General features: G+C 35.5%; 2 protein-coding genes across 4 annotated transcripts; both read left to right on the top strand.

Annotated features, from left to right (window-relative positions):
- Nucleotides 1–4,744: 4,744 nt before the first annotated feature.
- LOC109208785 lies at nt 4,745–8,825 on the top strand. 2 transcript variants are annotated; one of them, XM_019371939.1, is made up of 6 exons: nt 4,745–4,879; nt 5,236–5,552; nt 5,959–6,217; nt 6,424–7,628; nt 7,846–7,993; nt 8,088–8,825. In XM_019371939.1, exons 2-6 carry the CDS (start codon nt 5,352–5,354, stop codon nt 8,396–8,398), a joined length of 2,124 nt encoding a protein of 707 aa, XP_019227484.1. In that variant the 5' UTR covers nt 4,745–4,879; nt 5,236–5,351; the 3' UTR covers nt 8,399–8,825. The 2 variants fall into 2 exon arrangements, with proteins under 2 accessions (XP_019227484.1, XP_019227483.1); XM_019371938.1 differs by lacking the exon at nt 4,745–4,879 and having other exon boundaries at nt 4,893–5,552.
- An 859-nt stretch (nt 8,826–9,684) lies between these two features.
- LOC109208784 (A-kinase anchor protein 17A) lies at nt 9,685–17,056 on the top strand. 2 transcript variants are annotated; one of them, XR_002065263.1, is made up of 6 exons: nt 9,685–10,299; nt 11,156–11,297; nt 12,066–12,219; nt 13,000–13,191; nt 13,410–13,546; nt 16,878–17,056. XR_002065263.1 is itself a non-coding variant. In XM_019371937.1 (5 exons), the coding sequence occupies exons 1-5, from the start codon at nt 9,795–9,797 to the stop codon at nt 13,413–13,415; spliced, it is 999 nt and encodes a 332-aa protein (XP_019227482.1). In that variant the 5' UTR covers nt 9,685–9,794; the 3' UTR covers nt 13,416–13,661. The 2 variants fall into 2 exon arrangements, 1 of the variants encoding a protein (XP_019227482.1); XM_019371937.1 differs by lacking the exon at nt 16,878–17,056 and having other exon boundaries at nt 13,410–13,661.
- Nucleotides 17,057–18,036: the final 980 nt, after the last annotated feature.

Genomic DNA, 18,036 nt, shown 5'->3' with positions numbered 1-18,036 from the left:
CTTTTTTATTTAGTTCTCTTTGCTTCACTAGTTCGATACAATATGGGGTTATTGATATAACTTGTGTCTAGTGCCAAGTCGTTGAAAAATTTATTTCTCGTACTCGGGTTAGTCCTAGTAAACACTTAGAAATACATCAAAGAATTCTCTCATTATTATTACTTTTATTTTCAAACTAAGTTTCACATCTCTTGGATCCCTTTACGGAAGTACGAGACACTAACCACTCTTATTCAATAATTATAGAGCCTTCTTAAATGTTATAAGCTCGACTATCACTGGGATATGATTCCTTTTTCTTTTCACAATTAGGTTTGCTAGATATGTCAATCTAACTACCTTCGCATGGTAATAAAAGGTAACGTGGTAACCAATCATACATATAAGCACTTCAAAATCGACAAGGTCAAGTACAATTTGGCTTGATAGGATATAATCTCTCTCTCAACTTGAATCTGATAAGCTTAATACATAGTTTCAACTATACGATATTCTTTTATAAAAGTAGCAACTATTAAAGGATCTCATAATATCTCAAGATTTCATTTATCTAACTCTTAGTCCCCTATAAGAAAAATTCATACTACGAGATTTCCTAATCTCTACCTTTTTAAATGAATTCTTAGTTGCATGACAGTCACATCCAGTTCTTAATTTTTTTTCTTTGCAAGTTCAACGTCACATAATAGGTCAGAGTATTCGTGTGGGGTTATTGCCTTTATTCAAACGGTTAACCAACCATTCGACAAGCTTCTAAACCTACGACGTCATGTACCCAGTCAGCTGATAAAGCCTAGTGTCACATATCAGTATATTCATCGTCTGAATTAATTTCTTAAGTACTTATTATCAGGTTTGCGCTTTCAACTATCGAGAAAGAAGCGATTCATAAAAAGTTTAGTACACTTATTTCTAAGTCAATTGTGCCGCTCCTATCCGCGTCCCTAACAGTGTAGTTCCATTTCACATATACGTCATGTACTCCAATCTACAAGTTATTAGATCCACAGACCTATCGTTAGAACATTATAAAGCTCATAATGCTTTAAGTATTTCGCCAAAAACCTCTAAAGATGATTAAATCGTTTTAAACAGTAAACTTTCTGGTTTCAATTTTTTTGGAACTCTATTAAGGATACTCATATGTTCTCAATATCTTCTAGGTAATTAAGGCCTCTAGAGCCCTATTATATTGCTCATTCTTCTCATCTCTATCTATTATATCCATCACACTAGCATTTTTTTTCCTCTACGTAGAGAATTACCTCAATAATAACAATCTCCTAGTTATGGTAGTGGACTAGTACTTACATCAAGAGTGAATTTTATTTCTCGTCTTGTGGCAGTATGACACTCTATTATGGTGGCACGGACCTTCCTTGGCCCTTTGTCTCTTCCCCTTAGCTAGGAGAGACGACTACTAAAGGCAGCATTTTATGTCCCTGAACCTCGAGCCTTTACTGATATCAGACGATCAAGCTCGAGCCAAATGTTAACAAGATAAACAGTGTTAGATTCATCTATTTGATCCTAGTCGCCACACACCTACGAAGGAACAAGAAAGAAAGGCCAACATATCCTATCACGCCCTCGCAGAATCACGATTATGGGAATGGCCGGCTATATAATCATAATTGAGATTCTACTACCGACGTGTGCTCCATTAGTCACAAGAATAACCTAGTGCTTTGATACCAACTTTGTCACGATCCAATTTAGGGCCATGACCGGCACTCTGGGGTAGGATCCCAAAGAAAGCCTTAACGGAATTTACAAAAAAAAATCGGACAAAGTTTTCCTTGTTTTAGGACTATCCAAAAATTTACCCTGTCTCAAAAATCGACAACAAAATCAACCTATGTCAATCAAAGTATTTCATAATCCTCATCAACTAATCAAATAACTATCCACCACTATTAAGCCATCAATTGTAACACAATTATACTAAAGTTATCTCCAAAATACGATAAGGAAATCTAATACTAGTCGTAGTTCTAAAATAATAAAGGAATACTCATGACACTAAAAATGACTATGGAGCAACTCTAAGATTTTTAAAGAAAAGATCATAACAAACGAATAAACTCTTCACCCACGCGAACAAGTGCGTGGCTCACCAGGAACTGTCAACTCGTGTACTCTAATTAACGAAATTCTCGCTAGCGTCAACTGCTGTCTCTGTAAAAACAAATAGCGGGGAGTGAGTCGCTAGCTCAGTGAGTAATAATACTTAACCACAATCGTTTTTAATTGGGGACAAGTCAGAAAACATGCTAGTATATCAACAGAAAATATCATAAGAATGCCCTTTCAAAAACGATAAATATGATCAGTATATTCATGTGTTTCCTGTAAGAGAAGTCAATTTAATAAATTGGTAATAAACTCGGTACATATTGTATCATAGCAAATCTTTATGTTTGGGAGGTTTCCAAGAAAGAATCATGTAATCTGTATCACTGTGTGGACCCTTCGTAAAAGGAGTCAAATATAACTGTAGGTCCCTACTCGAGGGAAAACTGTAACTGTATGCTAGTTATACCTTCCCACTAGCGAGGGCTATAACTGTAATCGGTAATCTGTAAATACAGGGTGCACCAGGTCTAACGAACCCGTCGTTAGCTACGGGATCCTTCAAAGTCTCCTCCCATTTATACTCTTTCTTGTAAACAGTAAATACTCGTACAAAAGCATTTTCAAAATAATAAAGGGCATATCGTTTCTTATCAAATCTTGTAATTTTATTTCGGTAACGGTAATCATGTCTCAAGTAACAATAAAACATGTCTAGTAACAGTGAGAATAATTCAAATAACTGTAACATCTCAAGTAACGGTAAAACATATCTAGTAACGGTAAAAACGTTTAGATTAACTAGTAAACATCTCAAGTAAACTGTTCGGTACCATATCAAGTAAAGGACTTGTCCCACATGTAAGTTCAAAGCATCGGTAACACATTTATTTTTAAAATCATATATAAACCATGCAGGTTATGAAAACACAAATTGTGGTAAGATTATTACTCACCCTAACAAAGTTACCAATATCACCATTTAGCCACGAATTTGGATATACCCACTAGAGGAACAAAAATACCTTGAACTCGAATTAACATTGGTTGAAAGTGGCTCTTTTGCGGCACTAGATCGCTAGCCACTACAAAAACCTTCTTGATTTCCTCTTTATAGTTGTGAATTTGCTGCCAACAACTTTGTTGTTCCTGAGTTTCTACCTTTTTTGTTTCGTTGGAGAAATAGTTTTATTTTCATTATCTCAGTACTGCGCCGAAGCTAAGCTTCCTTTCTCGTTTTTGCAAGGGCTCTAAAGCTTCATTCTATTCCCTGTAGGTCATAACCTGGTGGTTTCGGCCCATTAATTTGTGTCTATCCATTTTTTTTTCTTTTACTTTTTTGTTTGTTTTTGCCTATTTTTTTTGGGTAATGACTGAAATACCTATATTTTATATGGGGTATTACAATTTATCATCTCTAACTTTTCTTATTAAGACACAATGATTATTTATAATTCCAATGAATAAACAATGAACATTACGATCGTTTAATTAAAAAAAATATTACAATGAATCATACATCATACATTGTACTTTATGTAAATGAGTTTATTTTTTATATTAATTCAATAGATATGATACATAAGTTAGTAAGATACAACGATTTTTGATGTAATCAAAATTAACCTTCATTGAATCTCGAAAACACTCTTTAAGTTAATAAATATTAATTTATCGATTAAATAATTACTCTACAAAATAATAATATTTCATGGTCCCGACAATATTAATTTGGAGAGGTACTACTGTAAATAAAACAAGTACTCTTTCTGTTTAAAAAAGAATGAACCTGTTTTCTTTTAGTTAGTTTAAAAAAGAATGAACCTTTTCTATATTTGAAAATAATTTAACTTTAAAATTTCTCTTTCACCCTTAATAAGATAATGTATAGCTACACAAATATTTATGAATTATTTTAGATCACAAGTTTAAAAAATCTTCTCTTTTTTCTTAAACTCCATACCCAATCAAATAAGTTAAAGCAAATTGAAACGGGGAAGGAGGGGAATATTACTCCTATGAGTTAGTTTATGTATTATTTTCAATATGGTAAAAGATGGAATAACTAAAATCAGAATAATAACTAAATCTTGCATAACTATTCTTATATTACTTATTCATGCATAATTAATTTTTGCATTACTAATATTGATATAACTCTAACCAGCAACCAGACATCCCTTAATGTTTACTACTTTATATATATGCATATTGTTTACTAAAATCATGGTCAAATAATGTGTATTTAATTATTTTATTTTTTTTAATTTATGCAAATATGGAGCGGGGTAAAAGTATTTTCGGTTTGGTCGTATCTTGATACACCAAACTGTACCATGAGGCCTTTGTCTCACTAGATTATTATCACCATTTCCAAACTATAAGACTACACATAATTTATTCAGAAACATTACATCTGTCAAAACACCCCCTCCCATTTAAAACAAAAAAGAAAAAGAAAAAAAAAAATATGGAACGAAGGAAACAGAGAGATTCTCAACCACTTTTGCCCCCTACCCATGCTTTTTACCTGTCTAAAAACAATCTGTACTCCCACCATGTCAGCTTCCAGACAAATTATTAAAATATGAATACTACAATAAACTAAAGAACAAAAAAAAATTCAAATATGGACCATTCTACTTAGATCTTTAAACCCCATATCATAATCTATAAGCTTTCATTATGTGAACCTCATAACAGTAATTCTGAAGCTATAAACAGTGACTGCTCTTTAAAAGTTGCTTTCATGACTATTTCTACTACTAAAAACAATGCATGTAAAACAAAGTTTTCTATTTTTATGGTAAGCTCAATGCTTTATTCTCTTGTTTGTCTAGCCCTTTTCAATGCTCTGCGTTGTGTTATCTTCTTTTTTATCAAAGTTTATTGTCATTTTGTTGTTTGTCTTCTTTAATTTCTGTTCCTGATAATTCCTTCTGTTTCATTGGGTTTTAAGGAGTTTCCATAGGATGCTTTTTTCTATGCTTTTCTGTTCTGCATATTTGTAATCTTTTAGAAGTTTCAGATTAGCTTTCCCTTTTCTGATAAGAATCTTTTTGCCACATGAATTCTTGATCTGATCAATATTGCATTTACCCTTTGCTTTTCAAATTTAGCTTTTTTCTTGAATGCTTTTTCTTGATATTTGGCATTTTTCAGCTCAGGAGGTGAAAGGGTATTAATAAAGATTTAATCTTTTGAAAGAAGTGGACCTAAAGTAAGATTCTTGGAGAGAAAAGTGTGAAAATTTTGAAATTTGTTGCTTTTTGGAGAAGATGTTGTGTGCTTGTTCAGGAGAGCAATTCAAATTTGATGAGCCACCACCAGAGTCTCCAGAGTCATTGGCCACTAGGGATTTCTCAGCCAGTGGTCTTTCTTCTAGAACTGGAACAGTAGATTGGGATTCAAAACTTGAAGATGCTCAAGTTGATGAAGTTGAATCAACCTTAAAAGAGGCACTTTCCTTGAATTATGAGGTAATAGCCCTACACAAATCTTCTACTTTTATTGACATATTAGACCTGATGTCTCTTAGTGTTACCAGTAGTACTAGTACTATTTTGGTATTTTTCTTATTCCTCGTTCTTTATTATTACATGTTGTGTCATTTGCTCCTATTCCATTGTTGTTGCCACTGTTTGTTACTTTATTTTCACTGTTCCTTGAGCAGAGGGTCTATCTGAAACAACCTCTCTACCTTCACAAAGTAGGGGTAAGGTCTGCCTACACATCACCCTCCCTAGACACCACTATTGAATTACAACGGGTTTTTTGTTGTTGTTGCATTGGAATGGAAGTATTGATGATTCATATAGCCGACCCTATCTAGTTTGGAATTGAGGGATAGATGATTGATTTTGCTCTTTTGTTGTTGGGCTGCAGGAAGCAAGAGCATTGCTGGGGAGGCTAGAATACCAAAGAGGGAATTTTGATGCTGCCCTTCATGTGTTTCAGGGAATAGATATTAGAACCCTGTCCTCGAGAATGTCTAAGGCCATCGCAGAGAGAACGAGACCCTTAAAACCGCGCTTCAAAAATGATATTGTGCCTGCTGGTGTGATGTCACTGCATTCAGTGAGTCTACTTCTTGAAGCAATTTTACTGAAAGCTAAATCTTTAGAGGAGCTCAGCCGAATCAAAGGTAAAGCCATTGCTTCTGATGCTTTTTGTTGTACTATCGCTTTAGCGACAAAGTTTAAAAGATGAAAATATTTTGTCATATCTTAGTTCTATAGGCCATTATCGCTTTTGCACTACCTGGTGTTTGATAAACGCTATGTTAATTGGTTGAAATAGTGTGTTGTCTGCATTTTAGTGCTGATGTATTTGTATGGTTTAACTCCTTAGATGCTGCTAAGGAGTGCAAAATGATATTGGATGTTGTCGATTCAGCATTGCCGAATGGAATACAAGAGGGGATATCTGAAGACTGTAAGTTGCTGGAGATGTTTCATAAAGCGCTTGAGTTACTTCCAAAGTTATGGATACAAGCAGGGTATTTGGATGAAGCTGTGCTTGCATATCGAAGGGCTCTAGTCAAGCCATGGAATTTGGATTCCCAAAGATTGGCCTGTATACAAAAAGACTTAGCTGCCACTTTACTCTTTGGAGGGGTTGAAGTTGAGGTTCCTGCTCAATATCAAGTGTGGGGTTCAACAGCCCCAAAAAATAACTTGGAGGAATCAATTCTCTTGTTGTTTGTACTCATGAGCAAAATGCTAAATGGTCAAATAGAATGGGACTCTGAAATAATGAATCATCTGACTTTCGCGCTGACAATATCCGGCCACTCTGAGTCTGTTGCAGATCATATTGAGCAGGTTTTACCAGGAATCTATACCCGAGCGGAGAGATGGTATCTTCTTGCGCTTTGTTACAGTGCTGCAGGTCAGAATGATACAGCGTTGAATCTTGTCAAGAAAATTTCTGGATGTTCAGAAGCCAACCAAGAACCTCATATTCCGTCTCTCTTGTTGGGAGCAAAGCTGTGTTCTCAGGATCTGCAGCAAGCCCATGAGGGGGTAAATTTTGCTCGTGCAGCACTTAACTTGGCGAAAAATCAGAACGAACATTTCCTTGTCCAGGCTCATAAACTTCTTGGGATCTGCTACGGAAATGCTGCAAGAGTTTCCATTTCAGATTTTGAAAGAAATTTCTGCCAAAGAGAAGCAATGGCTGCTTTAAACTCCGCTTTTGCAACTTGCAAGGAGGATCCAGAAATTTTGTTTAGTCTAGGATTGGAAAATGCCATCCAAAGAAATTTGACTCCAGCTTTTAATAATGGAATGCAGTACTCAGAAATGGTGGCTGGAAGCACGACAAGAGCTTGGAAATTGTTGGCTTTAGTTGTTTCTGCAGAACAAAGATTCAAAGATGCGGAAGCCATAGTTGATCTTGCTTTCGATGAGACTGGAAAGGTTGACCAGATGGAATATCTCAGATTAAAAGCTGTCCTGCAAATAGCTCAACAACAGCCCAAGCAAGCCATAGAGACGTACAGGATTCTGCTGGCTTTGATTCAAGCACAAAAGGAATCCACAACAGACGATGAGGTACACAACATGTTTCTAACTTTTTCCTCTAAAGACATTTGAGTATTCAATTCTCCTAAAGCGGTAGAGGATTGAAATCATTTATCTCTTTATATAGCAAAGTTTCCATTCGAATAGGTTATTATTCTGATTATCTGATGCATGAATCCACATAATTGCAAGTGTAGAGTAATTCTGGGAAGGAGATTGGTGACCTTAGTTTCTTTGTTTGGTTCAGGTAACATCTCAGAGAAGATTGGAAGTTGAAGCATGGCTTGATTTATCAAGGTTATACACAGATCTAGAGTCATGGCGTGATGCCGAAATATGTATAAACAAAGCCAAAGCAATTCAATTTTACTGCCCTCGGAATTGGCATGCAACAGGTCTAACATAACTCTGCAAGAAAATATGAAGTTTAGGTGTATTCCCTGTCACTTTCTTATCAGTAACTAACCATGATTCGTTGAATAAATATAGGTGCGCTATTTCAAGCCAAAGGAAGAGATAAGGAAGCACTTGTTGCATTCTCAATTTCTCTATCAATAGAACCAGATTATATCCCCAGTATTGTTTCTACAGCTCAAGTGCTTATGAAGATGGGAGACGACACAGTCCCTATTGCGAGAAGCTTTTTAATGAACGCTCTGCGATTAGAACCCACAAATCATGATGCATGGTTTAACCTTGGAATGCTAGCAAAGATGGAAGGCTCACTACAGCAAGCAGCAGATTTTTTCCAAGCTGCACATGAGTTGAAGCTTTCTGCTCCAGTTCAAAGTTTTGTCTGATAAAGAGTACTAATTTAAGGCAGAAAACAAAAACTTGACTACAGCCTCCATCCAGTATCAGTAAAGCAATCTAGACAAATAGCGAAAGCAAAGAGTGAAGCAATCCAAGAGAGCTCTATAATCTAGTTCTATAGAGTTCTGATAACGAATGGAATAGTATCTAACGATGTTAATATCGCCCACAAATTAATGGACAGGCCTTGGTACCTTGATCTCCAATTCTGCATAGTAGTACTATCACATGCCTTATTTTGCATCAGTGTATATATAACAACTGGTAGGTGTAAGGTCTGCGTACACACTACCCTCCCAAGGCCCCACACGTGGGATTACACTGGGTTTTTTGTTGTTGTTGTTGTTGTATATAACAATTGGAGAACATTTTTGTGCTGGTTTTTGGACCTATTACTCAACTAAATTCACATGATATCTGAATCTCACAGTTCTTTTGCTTCTGTTCACACCCAAAGCACTAAACATTTCCTGTGCAAGTACTTCTTGGCAAATGAAGAGAAAGATATATCTCTCTTATTCTGTGTTTTTCCACCCTTCTATTTGTATTTTCAGGACAAATTTTTCATCAACCTTCACTTGAATAAATAAAATAGAACAATATCTTACTGCAAATTGTAGAGAAAACACTCGAATGTACAGGATGAACAAGTATATCCCGACGTTCATTAAATATTTATACAAATAAAACTGATCATGCTAATTTTTGTAATGACCGAGAAATTTCCGGGATCACAGTTCAAAATTTGGTGGATAATAAGCGTGTTAATGCTAATTTGTATTTTTACTTTTACTCTGTGAATACTTTGGGTGAATGTAGAATGCTTTGCGCACCGGATTGCCTTTGTATGTATTTACCTGTATCATGTAAAGTCATTGACTTCTCTAATTATCTTCTTAGCTTGATAACTAGTTTCATTAACTCCTAATATCATCAACTCCCAACTACTTCCATTCCTTAATGTCTTCGAGTTAATTGTTGATCTAAAATGTTAAATAAACAAAAGAAAGACAAAGCACAGAGAAATAGAAATAGATAATAGAACATCTTTATTGCATTGGAAAACATTTTAAATATTAGCAAATGCCTAATGGAAAACGCTAAAAAAGGATAAAAGCGCCTACTTCTTAATAATTTGATGCACTTGAACATAATATTTGACCCTTAAAAGATTTTTATTAAAAAAAAAATTTATTCCTTCATTCGTTATCTTTTCCTTTTATAAAATTTGAGCTTATTTGAATTTTGGCTCTACACCGCCTAACGTCATCGTATCATTTCATGACTTTGACCTTAGAATTAGAAGTACAAAACGCACAGCCGCAAGTCCAACTCAAAATATCTTCAAGTCTAGCTGAGCTGACCGAAAGCTGACCGGAGACCATGAGCAATAAACCGTTGAACACTCTCCGGCCAACCGAAACCCTAGAACTGGAAAGCGGACTCTCTCTAGTCCCACGTATTAAGCTTCTCTTAACAGTCTACCGCGCCGACAAGTCTGTTTCTCCGATCGACGAATGGAAGTTCAAGCGATCACTGATCGATTACATAAAATCCTCATTCTCCATCACTATTTCCGAAGAAGACCTCGAAATCCGGAAATTCAAAGACCTCAACAAGCGCAAGCGTGAGGAACCGGTGGCTCGTGGCCGCCTTTTTGTTCATGACTTAGGGTTTCTGTTGAAGGTGATTGGTGAAACTGAGGATGATGTGGAGAGAGCTGATAAGAAGTTTCTGGAATGGAGGAGAGGGTTTGTGGAAAAGTTGGATGGAATTGAGTTGAGTTTGGAAGGTACTAAGTTTAAACTGGATATAGCTGTGCCGGTGTCTGATGATTTTGGAGGAATGCGCAAGGAGTGGGAAGAGATTATTGCTTTTGGTGCTCGTGGTTAGTAAATATTTTATATTTTATAGTATTTTGGATATAATGCAGCTGAATTACTAATGTCGGTACACTTACTTTATGTTTAGTTTTTGTTTAGAGATTTGTTTGTTAAAAGAAAATGTAGAAACCCTTTGAAAGAATCCAATGGAGCAGAACAAATTGTGAGGATTCATATAGTTGACCAAATTGTTTGGGGCTGAAGCACAGCAGTAGCTTTTGTTATGGTGCAGCTGAATGCAGCTATAACGTTCTGTGTGCTGTGAATTCTCTTATCGCATTATCACCGCACCCCACCCCTATTTTATTTGTTCAATTGTTTGGAGAAGAGTTGTTTATTGATGTATGCTTACTTGTTCTAGTAGCCGGAGAACAAAAAGCAAGAATAGTGAAGAAACTTGGTTGTATTCATTTTAAATAAGAAGAATAATAGTCTGTTTTCACTGGTCTGTATGACTTTTCTACAATGTAGAAGTCCATCTGCCTGAAAAGTGATCAATGAAATGTGATAGTTAGATAGGAAAATCTGGATATTAAATTTGAAATGAGGAGCTAGGAAGAATACATGCTAAAGTAGAAGACTTTTAAGTTATGTGGTGTAAACAGCAGACCATATGTTTCTGAAGCTGTACATGGAGGGTAAGAAGCTGAAACTGCTAACAACATGAGCTCCCTCAGCCTAATACTTTCAAAGCTTCTGGACGGGTTTTTATTTTGACCAAGCTCAGAATACTTGGTGTTCCTCACTAAATTGTTGGTGTAATCATGCCTGCGTGATATGACACGGCAATGTAAATGGTCCATGCTTTTTTACCAGGTTGGTTCCTTGAAATGATTGTGTCTCCAATTTTCTTCTTTACAGGATATCAGAGGAGTGGAAGGATGCAGCCAGATACAATCGTGTTGAAAGGTATGCCATTGCGATGGTTTGCAGAGACGAGGGTCTCATCCAAGCCCTCAATGCTGGTTACTCACACAATATTTTCTGCGCTTGGAAAGATAAGGTGCGTGCTGTTCCTTGTTTCTTATTATTTATTTGACTGTTTACCAAAGAAAAATTGTTGTCTATTTGACTACTTGTTTGACATTTTGAAATGTTGGTTACCACTCTTATTGGAAGTCATCGCTTGTCACTTACAATGAGCAATATGAAGCAAGAGTTTATCACTTCATGGGTGAAGGCCGTGCATTTTAGAGAAGCGTGTGCTTCACTTCTCTTTTCGCTTTAAGCTTCATGTACCGTGTCGCTCTTTTGCGCTTTTCACTTTTAAAAACATTGTTGGTTGAAGTTGGTCGCTGTCTATTAGTACTTGCAGCTGCTTCCTGTATATTCGCGCACTTAACGTGTCAAGTGCTTTTTTTCTTAGGAGAGTTCTAACCAGCAATATAGATTCCTAACAAAAGTTTTGGAAAGTTTTTTATTCATAGATAGTGGTACCTATCAAAATTTGTTAACAATCAAGTCTCAAATCTCAACTGCATCATAGGAAAGCAGTCATGCAGATAGAAACTATGTGTTGTAGAGAGCTGGAGACTACCTTATTATGCGCTCTCTACTCCCTTTTTTCCTTTCTCTTGAGAAGGTATATTATGCCCTTATTTATCTTCAGTTGCACTTATCCACGAAAAGATGGGAAAGGAAAGAAACTGGCTGGTCTTTCATCGTTGCTTTCCAGATTTTAGCTCTTAAGCTTATCGTGTATTTGTACAAATATTTTCTTGGGTAATGCTATCTTCCTTTATTTTGCTTATCTCATCTTTTTCTTGGATAGGAATCTTCATGTTGCTGAGGATAATAGTATAGGTGACGATGCAGATGAAGGAGACATTGTTTCTGGTCTTCATTGTAAGATTGTAGTGCGGTTTGAGAAGCACAATGACTTCTGTGACGCCTTGAAGGTTTTGTGTGGTCGCTCATTGCAAAAGGTATATTTGTTGGAACATCAGTCTATTGTTTTAACTTTTTCTTATAGTTAGCATCCCTTGGCACTCTGAAGGGAAGCAGTTGCTCTGCCAAAGTTGAAAGAAATGAATTGTTTTTTTACATATGTGAAAAGAAGAAAAATTTGAGGTGTGTCTACATCGTAATTGATGCTCTGGTGAAACATATTGGAGAAATGTACTTTGTAGATTTAGTCTTTCTCATCTTCTTTAGCACACAAAGACGTTTATGAATGTAATATCTAACATGTGTTCGGATATATGTATAAGCAATTAGGCATTACTCAACTACTGCTTTAGTAAGTTTTCATCAAAAAGCATAACACTTTAATAAGTGTTACAAAATTTTGCCGTTCCCTCTGTCTGATTTTATGTGACACACTTTCCTTTTTAGTCTTTCCCAAAAAGAATGACATTTTTCTATACTTAGGGACAATCTGACTTTAAACATCTCATTTTACCCTTAAAGACATGATTTTATAGCCACAAAGTGTCTATGGCATGTTTTAGATCACAACTTTTCTTTTTTAAACCCCATGCTCAATCAAACGTCTTGATATAAAAAATAGGACAGAGGAGTACTTTTGCTTGTGCATATGCATTCGTATTCGTGGTTAACAATCCTTGATGGTGTTGTTGCTCAACCGCCAAAGTAGATCTTATGTACTCCAATTGTAATGACTCATTCTGCTGATTCTTCAATGAAATTGATTTTCATTTGATGCTATTGTTTTTTGGTTAATCACGTGATTGATAATTGTGCAGCAAGGATCACGACTCAGAGCTGATTATGACGTGACTTGGGATAAGGTTGGATTCTTCCAAGATGCTAGACATCAAATAGAAGAAAGAAAGAGAATGCCAGCAAGAGGAGTGGAAGAAAGAGATGAAGTTCATAGACATCACTCGAGAGTCTCTCAATTTAGTTCTGAGGAAGGACGGCGAAAGAGATTCAAGGTCTAATGGACACACTTTTAGATATCCTTCAATTCCTATTTGTTACTATAACAACTGTTATTTATTTCTTCTCTACCTCTTGCTCTTTTTCAAATGTGGCAGAATTGAAAAAGTAATTAAAGTGGCACATCAATTTTGGTAGGAAATTAGATTGAATAAACCTGGCACATCAATTTTGGTAGGAAATTAGATTGAATAAACCTCTTGTTGAATTGCAGGAATAGGGGCAGGACCTTTATGTTTACCTTTGGAGAATTCCCCTGATCTAAGCAGAGACCCGAAGATGATATGTAGTTTTTAAAGGGTCGAGACGTGATAAATTATCTGATTCTATTATGTGGCTCCATTTTAACAGGTAAATTTTCCTTCTACAGAGTCCAAGCTGTACCTTCTCCTGAATTAAAACACTGTGGTCAACTTAATTTATTCTTCGAAAAAGCTCTCAAGCAATTGGCAACTTCTCAAGCAAATGGCAACCCACATGCCCGTCCCTGTTTCTTTGCTATGAACAAGTCAATGCGTTATAATTCTACAGACTTCTGCTATACTGCCACCTTAAAAAGGAAAAAAAGAAAAGACCAGGAGAAATGAATGCACTTATATAATAAGGGAAAAATTGTGCTCAATGGAAGTGGATACACTAAACTAATTTATCGGACGCTGTTGAAAAGTGAAATAGAAGGTAGGAGTTGCTAATGTATGGAAGCTAGTGAAGAAAAAATCACACTTAGAATAGAGACTAATTCCATTGTGTCAAATCTAAGAGAGAGGGATGTTACATGCTAGAGCAGAAAGATCTAGAAAGGAATAACAAAGTTTGAGTCTCTTGTCTTACTAACTCAAGAAAGCTCAAGATCCAACTCCATTTGGCAGTAGTCTTACCATTGTGATTCTGTGAAAAGAATTAAGAGTACGTTCGCTCTTGGAGTTGCATTTATCATAATACTTTATAATAGTATGTTTGGCCAAGCTTTTTCTCAAAAATATTTTTTTCATAGGTACTTTTGGTGCGAAGCAGTTTGTGTTTGGTTAATTAATTTTAAAAACATTTTTGAGCAGTAAGTAGTGTTTGGCCAAAAGTGTTTTTGGGGAGAATCTTTTTTATGCTTCTTCAAAACTGCTTCTGCTTCTACTAAAAAGCACTTTTGTTTTTCTTCTAAAAGCTTGGCCAAACATTTCAACTTTGAAAAAAAAGTGCTTTTGGATTTGGAGAAGCTTGGCCGAACATGCTACAAGAGAGGTTAAGTAGAAGTTAATGGAGTAACATTAATTGGGTTTGTGGGCTCCATGGGCATATGAGGCATTTTAACCTTATCTTCCCTGCACAATTGCAACACTTTAATCCAGTGGCCGACTATGCTTATTGAACAACATTATTAGAGGATAGGTTCATCTAATTTCTTTCTTGTTGGCTCAACAAGAAGTCGCCAAGTGTATAGCCAACCATATTTCTTCTTTATATGTGCTGGTGAGAGACTCGAGTAATTTTTATTAGTACACTCTGTTTTGGAAACTCCAGTTCACATCACTTGTTTAGCTGACCTTTCCACCAAGGATATATGTTAGAAGGAATTTGCTCCGGTTAAGATCCCTTTTTTTCTAGAGTTCTGTAGTAAAAGAAATATATAGAATTAAAGTAGTAATTTACAAAATAACTTTTAAAAATTAACTTCTATCAAGTTTTACTAAAATTAGCAATCTGTTTATTAAAACGTGGAATCAATGTGGTAGATTTTGAATTTCTTTTTTCTGATTGGATTGCTAATTTTAAAGTTGTGGAGTAAAACTTGATAGAAGTTAATTTTAAAAATTATTTTGTAAACTTGCTATTCCAATTCTATAAGTTTCAGAGGACTAGGCGTTGTGCTTCACAAACTTAGTGTCACTGAAAGGGTCCTGAAAATGGCTGCTCTTCAGTTAAGCGACTTACTTGACTTGGAAGCCCAAGATCCAATGTTCTTAGCAGTATACAGCTTGAAGTCAAGCCTTGACCCGATTCCTTTGACGAACTTACGTTTCTATCATTGTGCATTTTATTCAACTTCTGCCTGCTGTTGCTGCTCTTGTTATCTTTCTGCATTGTGTTAAAGGAGAAGGTCAATTTAATGCTGGCCCTTTACAGAGCATCTTTATTTGCTTCTTGTTCTGGTTTAATTCGGTATGGTATCGTACTGTTCCCTAAAGGCTAAGATAAGAACACATCGCTCTTTATGTTGTTTCCAAAGTTGTGGGGTAATGGCAACGCCTTTGCATATCATTTTCAGTTTAGAATGTTGTTGACAACAATATTTACCAAGTGTTTACAAGTCTAGCTGATTGACTAGTTAGATAGTTTATCACAATTGGCTAAGTTGATTGGGCGATTCTCACTTGCTTTCAGTATACGTCTGGTATTAACATGTTCAAAGCTGCTAGTGAAATGCAATGTTAATCACAATCATACAAAATCTCAGAACTGCTTGTATCCGGCTAATAAATACGTACAATTTATCATCATAAACTGCCAAACTCATTTGGCCCTTTTTCTTTTTGGGGTTGGGAGGTTAATCTAAAGAATAAAGTTGAGGCTTAAGGCTATCCACAACCTTTCTGAGATAATGACGCATTGATGTTGTCTGCAATTGCGATTGTCCAAAATTTCTGGTGTAGCCCCTCCCCAACCTAACACATCTAACCAACATTTCTGATTGGAAATTCCTAGCTCCTTTAATATAATTGTTGTGATCCATTTTGTTTATGCAGTCACTCTACTCAAACCAACCCTTAATTGGCTACCCAGTTACCTATTGTTTACACCGGCTATGTTTTTAAAAAAAAAAAGGAAAATTACCAGCTATGTCCATTTATAAGTAGTTCATTACAAAAATTGGCCAATTGATAAAATATTACTAATATTAGCCAAATTAGCCAATTAGCTATTTGTAGTAAAAAAATATCAAATTTTTGCTTTGTTTTGAGTGGGTGTTATTAGAATAGATTGAGCACAACTTAAAGAGCTTGAATCTCAGTTTTGGGATGATTCGGTGAAGTTTTGAGGTGGTTTTAATTGAAAATTCGAAATAAAAGCTGAACATGAAAAAAATGATATGTGTATCACACTATGTATCATTTGTGTATCACATGTGTATCATATTTGTATCAATTGTGTATCACATGTATATCCATGTATACATGTGCGTGAGATACATGCGTGATACATGTTTGATACATGTGTCGCAGAAGATTTTTTTGAACTCGATTTAATTACGAATTTCGATGCAAAACCAGTCCAAATCACCTCCAATCTTCCTCAATTTTTGTATATTGACTTATCTATATATTTTCAATGAATTTCAACTATACCCATTGAAAAAGTTTCTTTTTTGTTTAGATTTTTGGAATATTGTATAGATTTTTGTATTTCATCACCTTATTTGCTACCCCGTCCATGAAATTTCCTTTCCGTCTTGTATCTAATGTTTCTAATCACGCTTAAAAATGTGGAAGGTGATTTTTGCATGTGATTCTTTGAGAGAAAGAATCCTATTATTTGGTTTTTCAATTTTCGTTGGCTAGTTTTGGTAAGTCTATGACTAATGGCTAGAGGTTGGTAAGTTGAGATTTATTTGGGACATTTGTGTAAGTTTCCCAAAAAAAAAACATGTGAGAAAGCCCATCTACATTATTTAATTTGTTTTTTTTTGCAGGATCCTTGTGTGCTTTGGTTTAGCAAACTGATATTTTCACATTGCAAAACTACGATCAGTACAAGTACTGAATTCTCTAAAGCATGCTTAGTTCCTTAACGAAGCAAAATATGTCGTTATTCTCTGAATGAAAACGAAGTATATTTCATAATCTTTTAGTCATTTTCACTTTATTGGTATTCCTTATTTTTTTCTTTCTAACTCGTCAACCAATCTGACTTTAATTGAAACACTAAAAGTAGTTAGTGTATGCCGCGAAGACGTGCGTGGAAGAAATGCAACTGCCTGCAGAAATTTAAATATTTTTGGCACTATATAATGAAAAGAAACATGATGTGATCTTCGAACCGAAGTTTAGGCCGCCAAGCTAATAAAAACTGCAAGATGTGGACAACAATTAAACACCAAAAAAGGGGACCCAAGTCGGATTATAAACAGTAGTGCAGATTTATTAGTGAAAATGAAAATCAAGACTGGTGGCCGCTTACATCAAAAGCTGAGATATTCCATATATACCAAATAGCAATCATCTGTTGTTGAAATTCAGAAAGTTTGTGACGATCACAGAAATTAAAATTCTATTGACATTGGATAAATGTCATTTAGAAAGGTGTGCGCACTTCATGGGTCCGAGGTCTGATAATCATATGAGAGACTTGGCCAATCAGAAAGATTTTACACTCTGTTATCTTGTCAAAGGTCTTTGATTTAATATTACATTATCCATTGGTTCTATTAATTTGTCATGTAGTTACTATTCACCAGGAAGTGATATTGGGATGTAATTTTCATACTCATTGTACTATAATAATTATTCTAACGAAAAGGGTACAGAATGTTCTTTTTCGCACTTATATCTCTATGAAGCCTGGACTTTCTTCTCTATAGGCTTGAATAACAAATCAGATGAGATCTGTCTACCTTTAACCGGAGGTTTGGGTTCAATTCAAAAGAATGAAGAGATTTCTGATAGGAGGTTTCCCCGTTTCTGGGCTCTACGCGGCATGAACCGAAATAGTTGGGCCAGCGGATGCATTCATGTCTAAAGGTTAAGGAGAAAAAATTCTATAAGGTTTTCAAAGAAAACTATGATGTGGACAGAAATCCTATATGAGGTCCAGGCTATGGATTATTGCGCTTATGCAAATGAAAGGGATGG

Source organism: Nicotiana attenuata, unplaced genomic scaffold, assembly GCF_001879085.1.
Source record: "Nicotiana attenuata strain UT unplaced genomic scaffold, NIATTr2, whole genome shotgun sequence".
Lineage (NCBI taxonomy): Eukaryota > Viridiplantae > Streptophyta > Magnoliopsida > Solanales > Solanaceae > Nicotiana > Nicotiana attenuata.
The sequence above is the reverse complement of the archived record's forward strand: the minus strand, read 5'-3'. Positions and strand labels throughout refer to the sequence as shown.

Bases quoted from the DNA above. Each gene is read 5' to 3' on its own strand.
- LOC109208785 (XM_019371939.1), top strand. From the start codon at position 5,352: ATGTTGTGTGCTTGTTCAGGAGAGCAATTCAAATTTGATGAGCCACCA. The intron at 6,218-6,423 runs GTAAAGCCATTG...TTAACTCCTTAG, and splicing joins GGAGCTCAGCCGAATCAAAG to ATGCTGCTAAGGAGTGCAAA. The intron at 7,629-7,845 runs GTACACAACATG...TGTTTGGTTCAG, and splicing joins AATCCACAACAGACGATGAG to GTAACATCTCAGAGAAGATT.
- LOC109208784 (XM_019371937.1), top strand. From the start codon at position 9,795: ATGAGCAATAAACCGTTGAACACTCTCCGGCCAACCGAAACCCTAGAA. The intron at 10,300-11,155 runs GTTAGTAAATAT...TCTTCTTTACAG, and splicing joins TATTGCTTTTGGTGCTCGTG to GATATCAGAGGAGTGGAAGG. The intron at 12,220-12,999 runs GTATATTTGTTG...ATAATTGTGCAG, and splicing joins GTGGTCGCTCATTGCAAAAG to CAAGGATCACGACTCAGAGC.